The sequence below is a fragment of the Stegodyphus dumicola genome, chromosome 7 (assembly GCF_044657685.1).
Source record: "Stegodyphus dumicola isolate Sdum_Otavi_A_Nest chromosome 7, ASM4465768v1".
Lineage (NCBI taxonomy): Eukaryota > Metazoa > Arthropoda > Arachnida > Araneae > Eresidae > Stegodyphus > Stegodyphus dumicola.
Genome location: NC_140774.1, coordinates 54,451,054 through 54,463,443, shown reverse-complemented (window position 1 = coordinate 54,463,443; position 12,390 = coordinate 54,451,054). Strand labels below are relative to the sequence as shown.

At 32.8% G+C, this 12,390-nt stretch overlaps 1 protein-coding gene across 1 annotated transcript in view; it reads right to left on the bottom strand.

Moving 5' to 3' along the window:
* Positions 1 to 2,120: 2,120 nt before the first annotated feature.
* The window catches only part of LOC118187483 (chitinase-3-like protein 1), a 38,099-nt gene continuing 27,829 nt past the window's right edge, over positions 2,121 to 12,390 (bottom strand). Inside the window, exons 8-9 of the mRNA XM_035357720.2 lie at positions 7,836 to 7,961; positions 2,121 to 2,628 (exon numbers count right to left, since the gene is read on the bottom strand). Of these exons, the coding sequence (XP_035213611.1) occupies positions 2,149 to 2,628; positions 7,836 to 7,961 (606 nt within the window). The 3' untranslated portion in view covers positions 2,121 to 2,148. The remainder of the gene's footprint in view (positions 2,629 to 7,835; positions 7,962 to 12,390) is intronic.

Sequence of the window (12,390 nt, the reverse complement as noted above, 5' to 3'; positions counted from 1 at the left end):
TACAGAAGAAATTCCATTTCTTTATTTTATTGACTTTCCACTAAAGTAAAACTTCCTTCAGATAAAACAGCAAACCATATTTCGAAAAGTACCACTGCATTCCTTGAAAAAATTAATACTGATACAGGCATTGTATACAAAGTAGTAGTACTTCCTGTAAGGAACACCTTCCAATAAGGGACATCTGTATTTAAGGAACAATTCCATTCGTCCCGTTTTCTTTAAATAGGGATCTTAATGTATTTACATTTTATTAAGGGACACTCTATTTAAAGGACATTAAAAAAATTTTCAGAAATAAGACAGAGGTAGAGAAATACTCTTTGTTAGTAATTTTTTGATATTTCAAAGGCAAGTTTTTTAGTATGTACTCTTTGCAGAAGGAACACTTCTATTTAAGGAACAGAAATGTGTAGTCCGGTGGGTGTCCCTTATTGTGAGGTGCTACTATATGCATTTTCAACGTATTTCTGCGAAGTCCCTTGGCGTTTCACCTATGGATTATTGTGCTTTTGATCTCTTCAAAAGAGATGTAAGTGCTAAACCATCACTAGTAATGGACACTGGAATGTAGTTGAAAAGGAATGGTAATCAGTACCACTAGAAAATTTACGAAAAGCTATTCTGTTAAAGAAATCACGATAAGGGAAATAGTTATACGTAGCCCCGAAATCGTTCTAAAAATGTTTAAATATCTTTTGCATATATTTAAAAAATACTATAGTAATTATGGAGATTAAAGCAGCTATAAGATCTTCTATATATAATTCAAGAATACAGTTTTCTTCTACCATATCTACATTAGAAAACTTTAAACTATGTCAGGAATATTTTTAAAGTCTACAGTCACTTTTGTCACACTTAACGTGAAGGAAACTACGGTAAGCTTAAAAATCTGTATAAGAGCCTTAATTTGGCTAAAAAAACTGTCAAATTATCTTAAGAGCATGAGTTAAGTAATAAAATAAATTTCAAAAAATTATTGATGATTTTTTTTATAAACGCAAGAAAATTAGGATATTAAAAATGCTTTTAAGTTAGTATAAGATCTTCGTTTTGCTTACGTTATTATTTATCATTTCCAAAGCTGTTTATTTTAATTGTACTCTTAAAAACTTATTACTTTTTTCAGTTTAAAACTATAAATATTTTGTACATTATTTTCCGGATATAGAAAACTAAAATTATTGTAAAGGCTGTAGTATTATGATTTAAAACAATTGAATTACATTTATTGATTACATTTATTGAATACAAAAGTGAACAAGTTTAACTTGTACTTTAGATAGATACGCGCAGTACCCCTCTTACCTCCGATAAAAAAAATACTTATGCACCGCTCTGATGGTAATTATGCTTATAATACAGTTTTTGTGGCTTTCTTCTTTCTTTAATAGCACGGAATAATGAAATAAAAGAAAAACACTTATGTAGAGCTGAGGTTGTTTGTATTTTTATCGAAGGTAGGAAAATATGATAAGAAGAACAGCATGCAATTTTTAAAACGAAATTTCCCTTTATGCCTGCAAAAACTTTCTAAATGGATGTTTTACAGTATCTTAAAAATTAAACGGAATTCAGTGTAAAAATAATCTTAGTTGTATAGAAAAGCTCTCCACCTTCAGGAAATCTGCTGTAAGAGCACCTTTTCAAAAATTTCAGAAATATAATTTTAGTGTACTTCATTTGTATATGTATATATTGCTTTGAAAACAGATAATCCAATTGTCTGCCTTCGTTTAATCACTTCATTTATTTTATGTTCGTTTTATATAATGAAGGTAGCTTTAAAATGTTTTGTCTTTCTCGCTTTATTATTTGTAAACACTCTACATGTGAATCAATATGTAGAGTGTTTACAAATAATTACATATTAATCATATATCTTCTCATACTGGTGTACATATTAATTATGTAATACTACATATTAATCCTCTCATACTGGTGTGCTTCCCTTACATCTGCTTTCTAAATTCTATGATAATAAATTTTAACTTCTTGTCGTTAAGACATATTTTTTATTCTTACTTAAGTATGTAAAAATATGTAGCATATTTATACACTAATTTATGTCCTTATATTCCCGTTGTCAATGTAGAGTGAGAAATAAAGGTAAAACATTTGCTGCAAAATATCTAATTTTTTATTTTAAGAACATCCGGGAGCGCTATTAGGAAATGTACATATGCGCAGTGTTTCACTGAATACGGTGCCGGCACCGCATTTGAAAACAAATCTTTGGTAACCCATACCCTTCGCTGTATTTATTGCTTGACAGAAGTAGAAGACTTTACAATTATCTGGATGCCTGAAATAACCAGTGCGAGGACAAGGCAAATCGTTATCCTGAGGTTTTTCTGTAGTTGCCTTTGCTGTCCTTGTGGACGCGGTCTGACGTCTTGTGCTAGATGGCATAGGGGAAGAACTTGAGATGAACTTCGTCGGTGAGATGGAATTATCTTTTTCCAAATCCTTTTCTCTATGATGTGGCACAGATCTGCCATTGAGACGTTCATTGATAGCTCGCAGTAGAGGATATCGAAATCCGTGGCAATTTCCTCGAAAGTCATCTGTTTCGATTGACCATATCATACCGCCACCAAGTTTCATTTGAAGAAGATAATCCACCTAAGTAAAATAGAAAACAGATTCACTATATTGAATATAAGTAAATTACTATATTTTATTGGAAAATATGACATAACAGTACAGACATTATTTGAGCTGTGACGTAACATCACAAGAGGAACAATAGACTCTTTATTTCACATAGTGATTACTTATTGGTGATATATAAATTCGGGAATGATGATGACGATGTACAAGCGCTACTCAGATAATGACTGTTTGCTGCCTCATGATTTCATATACAAACACTTCATGTACAAAATTATTCAATATATTTTTAATCACTTTTTCCATGAAGTGTTTATGTAACACAAATTAATCTAGTGTTTAGATTGTGTTTGATGCGCAAGCTATCTACTTACATGCATCGAAATACACCAAAATCCGAAACATTTCTATTCTTTATCATTTTGAATTATTGCAGCATGTTTACCACACAATTAACCCCGTTTCTTTCTTTTAAAACATATTTTCTTCTTCTTTGCTATCTTTCTAGTGCTCGTTTTACTAAAACTAGTTTTGAGATTTATTTTTCCCTAATACCGACCTGTTTGAGATGAACCAAATTATTGTTCATTCGTTTTGATTGTCAAAAAATTGAAATACAAAATTTAGACGACCCTAAATTCAATTTAGATGACCATTTTACACAAATCGAATTATGGAGAACAGTATCTTTATTTTTTATATTTTTCCTTTTCATTTTAGTGAGTAATAATTTGTTTTGTTATGTAACAATATCCATTTATTACTTACAACATCTGAGTTAGTTTTCTGCCTTATATCCTTTCCATATTGCTAGTATTTCGACAGAAACCTTTTCCTGTGCTTGTCTAAAGTAGTCCGCTTATTTTCAGGAAACATCCAAATGGGGTTGAATGAAACGCAGTTTAAGTGAAATATTGAAACAAAGACTTTCAGAGGATGAATACAATTTCTTTTAGGTGTCTTCATAGTTTTCAGATTTCGTATTTTTGTATATGTTGCAATGAGGTCGCAAGTGGAACAAAATGCGAGTGATTTCGCATGTGATGATTAAACATTTCGCGCCTTCCTAGCGTAACGCATGCTATTCTCTTTACTTCTTTTAAGTTGTTTGTAAAATCGCAGAAAGTTGCCTAATTTTGTCGACCCATAATTTTATATTAATCTTAGGTTTATTTACTTTTTAAAATAATATAGCTTTTCTCCTTCTTAATCCACAGATTTAATGAGCAGTTAAATGAAATTCAGTTTATATGAAGTTTAAATAAATATTTCTTTCACTTCCTGTTGAGGCTTCGAATGTTTATATGTTTAATAAAAGTAATAAAACGAGGTGATTAATTTTTCTCTTGTCAGTCTGGTGCTTATAATTTATGACCTGTATTTCAAAAAGCCGGTATGTTCTGAAAATAATTTTATACTTTTCTCACTAGATTCTTTTCCTATGTTTGTCTGAAGTAGTCCGCTAATTTTCAGGAGTCTGTATTGCCATTAAGAGACAGTTTTGGGGATGAAATGGTTGTCTCGTTCATTGACTTATACCATTCGCAAAATTATCAAGTAGTTTTATTTTTAAACTGATACTACTCACAGCCATCTGTAACTAGATATATAAAATGAAATATTACCAAATTTGGTAGGGTGACTAATGATGACATGATAAAAAACATTTCCGGAAGTTGCCGTTAGTATAAAATGGGACGTTGTTCTTATCTGCACAGTTGAGAGCTAGACAAATCAATAGCAAACAATTGCAATATTTCATTGCACCATAGCACTTTGTTAAAAAAAAGCGCCTCCTCGGCGAGAGCATAGAGCTTTTAAAATGTGATCATCTCCGAGTGGATCACAACACTGCACCCAATACGCAGCATTCTCGACGCCCTAACGTAACATGTCATCAGAAATGCTCAGCACAGCCCGTGGTATGTTGTCGTTTATGATCTTTTAAATCGGAACACCACCAAGACAGGCTCTGAACTTCAAATAACCCCACAGGAAAATGTTCACAAGGGGTTAGATCCGTGGAGCGAAATGGCCATATAAGTAGAAAAAGCGACTTGATGGTGCATTCTTTCTTCTGTAAAGTGATGGAGCAACAATCGCTGTACTCATAGACCGAAGTGCGGTGGTACCCCATCCTTCATAAAAGTTATCTGATACAGCAACTGCTCTGCTGAAATTCTCTTTGATTAACCTATTTTATCATATTACAACCTATCACCTTCGGAGTATTTCGGATGCCGATCATTTCATTACTTTTTAGAAGTGTCAAACATCATGATTCATATTCCTTTTTTATGTAATCTTTGGATGTTTTATTGAAAGGAGCATCGAGTGGATGAAGGTCATTACTCATGTGTCAAGAAAGCACCACATATCTGAACAATTTCAGTTTTGACTTTTTCGGTAGAGATGCCCTAAGTACAAGCATGGTTAGGTAGGTATGAATGCTTCCAGAATTATTATTACATTCATTATTTAGTCAGTTTTCGGCAAGCTCGATCGTCATCCATCTATTATTTTTAAAATCAACTGCAGTTGTATTTAATATTTAAAATTAATTACAAAAGTAAATTTCGACCACCTACAACTTAACATAGCACAGTAATATATTGCTTTAAGTAGCCCGTACTTATCATTTTGATTTCTTCAGCATCCTTTCCCCTTGGTAGCGTTAATTTTGAAGCATATCGAAGCAGATTGCTGTTGCATTTGCATTTCCAAATCGTCTAAAATTATGCCTCTATTTTCGTTTACGCTGTTACTCGCCTTTAAAGTATTCTGCTGAAATTCTGCAGGAATATTTTGAGTGACAAACGCTCGTTGCTTTGATGATAACCTCTTAAGTCCTTGCCGTACTGGCCTTTAAATAGACAATCTTTAAATTTATTTCTTTTATTTTTAGGAACTTAGTAATTTCTTCATGTAATTGTTATCATTAGCAAATATGAGCATTGCTATCAATTTCCCAAAGACGAATATATAATTCTGTAACGGTGAAGTATCAACCTGCAGCTAGCTTCATTTTAATGTTCTTTACACACAATACTTATTCTGATGAGTCTCTGTAAGCTTTGTAAACTAAATGTTTAAGGCATGTTTTAAGGCCATCTTTAAAGGCATTTTGATCCTTAGAAAAGTATCAAAATGACAAAAAAGGGTGTAACTTCGTTTACGTCTACATATCCCAAGCAAAGTTTCTTAGCTATCAGCACGTGAGCTTGTGTAGTAGTATAATGAAAACAATTTTTAAATGAAAAAGCTCACATTGTAACAGAACTATTTGGATGTAACCGAACTATTTTATAGAACGCCATCTAGTGGCAACAAGAACAACTTACAATAAGTCAACCTCAATGAGGTTAAGTTGTCCAATATTACATCTCTGTAAATCGAACGTTAATTTTAAATGTTAGGTGTTCAGTTTTGGCGTATGTGCTGTTTAGATGCATATTTTCTTATTAAGTGTTCCTGTGCTTTGTTTATAAATACGTTTAGAGCTAGCCGCCGTTTGTACTTATAGAAGTACGACTACGATATTACGTTTAAGCAAAATTGAAACAATTAAACTTGGAAAAAATTGAAACAATTAAACTTGGAACCAGAAAGTTCCTCTTAGAAACAAAGTATTGGTAACAGTATGATAATCGCAAAAAAACTGCGAATGTGGAATGCCATTTATTCTAAAGCGGACACATATTTTTGAAACATTTATATGTGGAAACGGTGCATCTTATGAATGAACAGCTGAATTAGAGATATGAAGCTAACTAGAAGCGCTTTTTGTGCTTTGATGATGGCGGGAATGCAGTGGGGATGTATTATACAAGATGACTTGAGTCCTAGGAAACTATACTGATCCATGTCTGCGACACATTCTGCCATAATGTTTGGAAAATGGCTGAAGTAGAATCAAGTGCAGGTATATTTCTCTTGATAGTATCCCAGATGTGTTCACTAAGATTGAGATCAAGTGCCCTCAGGAATCAGGCAAACTGTCTTACGTTCATGGATTCTTCATCTAATCATTCGGGAGCGAGTGGCCGGCACATTGACTTTGAGAAGGTACAGGTCTCCTGAAAAATTCTGTAGCAGAATAAACGAAAATATATGTTCTGATATGGGTTCGCTATATCATTTGTTAACTGGTAACGGAAAAATGCACCAGGGAATACATTTCTTTTCAAGTACATAGTCCTTCCCCACCTATAAAGATATCACCTTCCCTTTCCTAGACTGCATCCTGCTGGAAAGAAGAATCTATTATTTCAAATGCTTTTCATCTATTTCGACGTTATTGACCTACACGCGATATAGGTGTTCAGTGTGCGTACACCAAATGGACTAGACGCATTAATCCATCACGTTTTCTCCATCTTCCGAGAATCCAATGGCGTGTTTTTCACCTGTATTAATCTTTGTACTTTGTAACGTAAGGTAAGCAAAAGTACTCTAGTGCGACGTTTGATTTTGTACCTGAGAGGAATGGTATGTTTCTGAATTATGTGACAGTTTACACTTGGTTGATCTCCAGAGGTGAACTGCAATCTTCTACACCCTGCCCGTTTATCTGCCGTTACGATACAAGCTAGCGGGCAATGGGATCTTTCATCCGCATGTTAATTATCACATTAATTAACATTTGCAGCGATGGTTTTATCAGAATCTACGTACTCATCGGGAACTCTTGATACGGTGGCTCGTACAAAACCGGTGTTTGCGGGATTGTGGAGTTGTAGTGCTTAGTATCTGACAGTTTGGTCGCAATCAGATGCGTATGACAAATTACCAGCCAGACTGCCAGCTGTTTCTGATTCAGTTGCTGAGCAATGTAATTGAAGAAACAGAATAGCAAAGCTTTTGAAGACTGTAAAGTTGGCAATAACATACATATTTTTTTTTTCTTTTCGGTTTTAAACGGCAAAGATCTGATTTGACTACATAGAAATGCTAGAATTAAAAAAGATTGCAAACTTCTTTAAACGTTTTTAAAGATTTCAATTATTATTTGAACATTTGATGAATTACGGCAAAATAAAGCTGTATCAGATCTAAAAGATATTGTGAAACACGCATAACTTCAAGAATTCAAAATTTTCCACATAGCATATTTGTAGATATGTTCAGTGAAATAATTTTTTAAAATCTGAACATACCTATATTTTAATAAAATATAAAGTAAAATGATGCCAGTTGTATTTTTAGAATATAATCATTACCTTATGGGATATGCTTTCAATATCGTCATAGCCAATCCATTGTCTATCCTTCACGGCATATGGAGCTTTAGTGTATTTCTCCACCACAATTTTCCAATCCTTCTCGTTGCGGAGCATCTTGCAAATCTAAAATAAAAAAAGATTATTCAATTTTGAAACTGTCCGATTGTTCAAAATTATGTTCCATTATGTATAATTGCATAGTAACTGCTCGGATTAAAATATTGGAAAATATGTGAATATGAAAATTGAAAAGGTAATACCTATGAACCTTGTTAAGGTTCTTATTCTTATGGTTTAAGGTATTTCTCCCGCCTTCTTAGCGAGCCTTCGTGATGTAGTGGTCTGCAAGCTCAGCGAGTAATTGAGAGGTCCGCGGTTCGATTCCCGGCAAAGGCGTTGCTAATTTTTCCGTCTTCCAAAAAAAAAAATACCTAATGTGTCTACAACAGTCATAAAAAAAGTAATTTCCTAATATTTGTAAAGATTCATTTCCACTTTTTATTACTTCGCGGAGAACAGGAAAAATTATTTATAATCTATCAGTTACTTCTTGTTATTCCTTTAACTACTAGAAACGCAAAAGAGCTCAAACATTGAAAGATGGTATGGAAAACCAGAGTATATCTAACAAAGTTAATCGATAGAACGGGAAAAGTTTTCATTGACGTTTAAATATCTAGTTTGCACCAAGTGAATGTAATGGCAACGTTCATTTACATTCCAAAAGCAAGTGCATTTATCAAATGAAATAGGTTTGCTCCAATGAGTTCAATTTATAATAGATAAATCTTAATATTTATTCTGAAAATTCAGAAAGGAAACAAACTGCGCAGAGGGTAAAATATGCCGCTTAATGTATTTAGGGTAAAATGTGCAGTTTAATATATTTAGGGTAAATTTAGGGTAAAAGGAGCCGTTTAATGTACTATTTAGGGTAAAAGATGCAGTACAAAATATAATGTATTTAGGGTTAAATATGCCATATATATAAATATGTGATGAAGTGATTGACTTGATTTCGGATGAACATAATTATATGCTTATATTAACCTGATGTTCTATGAAACCTCCTTAAGGGGCTCATACACCTTAAACCCCTTACGATCTTCGAATATGTGACTGTTGCAAGAATTGAGATAACTTATTTACTAATTCAGAAGTCAAACAACAAAAATCAGCGTTAATTTACCAAATTTTCACAGGACTAGTTTCGATGGTTTTACCGAACCACCATCTTCAGCTGCAAAACCACAAAATGGCTGATTTTTGTTGTTTGACTTCTGAATTAGTATTTATTCGGCGTGTTATTGTGTCTTAATTATAACTTATTTATTTTAAAAGCAATTACTTCCAACTTTTTATGGTTCACTACATAATATAGCTGCTTTCTGAAATCGTAATCAGGAAGTTGGTGTTGCCACAAATATTTTTATAATTTAATCCGCTTTGTGACAAAACCTTTCGTCATGTTTCCACCTTGCGCGCACAGTTAAAAATTATCTGTTGCATTATTTAATTCCATGGTTTATATATAGCTTTTATAACATTTAGAAACTACTGTAAACCAAAAAAACTGAGAATTTCATGTTAAATTTTTATTTTATTCAGAGTTGAGTTTATAAAATGTATTTTATTAAAAATATCTGTAATATTTTCGTGCATAAAATTTTTCAGTATTAAAATATTCATCATATTTTTGGTTCAGTTAGAGAATAGTGCCCACATAAAGAATTCCATCTAATTTCAAGTATGTACCATTAACCATTTTTAAAATATCATGCGCGCAAGGTGGAAAAATGACGAAACATTCTGTCACAAAGCTGGTTAAATTACAAAAATGTGGCAACACAAACTTTCTGGTTACTAGTTTCCAAAGCAGCTATATTATGTAGTCAGCTGTAAAGGGTTGGAGGTTATTACTTTTAAAATAAATAAGATATCTCAATTCTTGCAACAGTCACATAATTGGAAGCTCATAAGGGATTTAAGGTGTATGAGCCCCCTTAAGAAAATAACCATAAAGGAATGTGAAAATAACCATGAACTGTGGGTGTTTCCACAGTTCATAGTTATTTTCGTTTTTACAGAAGTAAGGAGAATTTGTACCCTTAACATGACTATCAGTGATACTTAAATACATTTTTTTATATGTTCTGAGAAATAACTGTTTACTTCCAGGAATAATAATCTTAGGTTTGATTTAAACTGAAACAAAAATTTTGGCTTTAGAACATCACACTATCACCATTCGATGTGCCACTGACATTAAAGGATTCGTACATCACATAAGGCTTGATTCAGTTATCCCCGGCAAGACTTTCATTCAGTGTCCCCAATATGGTCATTTTTTAGTTTTTGTGAGCAAGGAATATGAGCATGAAGTAAAATGTGATAATTTATAATTTTAAACGTGCGTTGGGTAAGGTGCCATAAAACTTGATGTTTTGGTAATAACGGTAACCAATCATCTTACAAATTTACATGGTTTCAAAACCCGCACTGTTACTGTTGTGAAAAGAGAAGCAAAGACTACCTTATAATAAGAACTTGATTATTTTCTTGACATTGGTCGTGGATGGAAGTAAAGTAAAATTTTAGCAAGCAAAACATCTTTCTTTTATTTTTAATTACTGCTCATCGCCCTATATTTGCATTACTAAATGTTAACGATATTTGAAATCGGTTTGAATAACGCTTCAAATCTTTCTAAATTTGACAGAATTTTCTGAAAATGGATTTCATTGTCAGCTAGTTTTAAAAATAGAGCGTCCAAAAAACTTCTTAGAAGAATGAAAGAGTTTGAAACTTGGATGTTAATCTGTAAACACGGGGATTTTAAGGAAGAAAAAGAAAAATTACTAGGCATAAAAATCTTGATAATGATACATAATATTATAAAATTTTAAAGCAGCTCAACATTAATACTACAGTTATGTACTATGAAACTATTCTATGTTATACAGTGGAACCTCGAGATTCAAGTTTTAATTTGCTGCAACATTGAGTTCGTATAACGAATTTGGTTAATCCGTTCCTCACCCCCAAAAATATCGACATATAAATCAATTTTCCTAATAAATAACACTGGTAAATAATATCTGGTGTTTTTCGGAGAAGGTCCAAGTACAGATTCATAGCCTTATCAAAAATGATAGCTTCCGACACCGAATCGCCTTTTAACCGCTTCTCGTTAATCCAGACCAACAATAGCTTCTCAACATCTTCTAGGAGTTTTGGACTGTGCTTATATGTAATAACGGTAAACTTCTTCAGTCACATTCTTAATTTCTTCCTTATTCTTTAGAATATTCCAAATCGTCGATGTCGAACGGCCGTACGTCTTTGCCAATTCCGTCATTCTTACACCACGCTTATGTTTATCTATGATTCCTTTCTTAATTTCAACGACCGTGACGTCCTTCTTTTTCTTTGCAGTATTATCTGAGCCAACAATCATCTTGGAAGGCATCGCTAAATAATTATTTTCACGTTAAATGTAAAAAACAATTAACTCACAATCGCACAAACACGTAGATCAAAGAACACGGAATGACCTGACGAGAGGATTCTCCTAGTCGAGCCGGATCGGGAAACGCGCCACGCATGCGCCACGCATACCAACGACCAGTTTATGTACAAAATATGTTATGTACAAATATGTTTATGACAGTTTATGTACAAAAATGCGAACACACTACAGTCACTAAGTATAATGCAAGGGTAAGTGTTGGCACCTGGAGCATGAGTTGATGCTGTTAATGAGTTAATTACATTAATTTTATGTTAAAATTCTTAATAAAAAGTACAATACTTTCCTTAACTTTCTTTACATAAAGAATCTATAACAATTGATCAACTTTAAATATTATTTTAAGATATACATTTCTAATGGTAGGATGACGGTTCCTCGGAAAAGCTTGACAGTGCTTCATTATAGCCAGCTATCTTCTTCGTTTTGATAGGTTTCATTGTAGACCAAGATCAAGAAAATAAAGTCAGATGGTGTGTCTTTTATTTGATTTGACCGTCTATTGAAAAAAAATACGTGCATTGCCTTTATTTAAGATCAACATAAATCGAATGGATAACAAGGTGATCTAAAAGCCGCGTGTATCAAACTTTCACATTTTCTGGAAATGTGGAATGGATATTAACTGCAAATTGTTTCAATACATGACAGTTCTGTAAAATTACGAGTAACAGGCTTTTTAATATTAATCGCCATATTTTATAAGCCTCGAAATAGCTTTGAATTAATATAAAAAAGTCCTGTTTTGTCAAAATAAATCTTGTAGATGTGATCATATCTTGGAAACTGATGGCTAAATAGAAAGGGAAAACATTTTAGATACACATTTTGGCAAAAATTGCTCCTCTCGAAACGTTAGAGTTTTAATTGAATTTCCATGTGTTCTTTCTTACGGTTAATTCTTATAATTTTCCCATCCAGCAATGCATTCAACAGCTCTAATTTATCTTTTATTTCTAACCGGCATATTATTAGTAAACAAATTTAAAGATTTAAGAACGGTGTGTAGCCACTGAGCAAAAT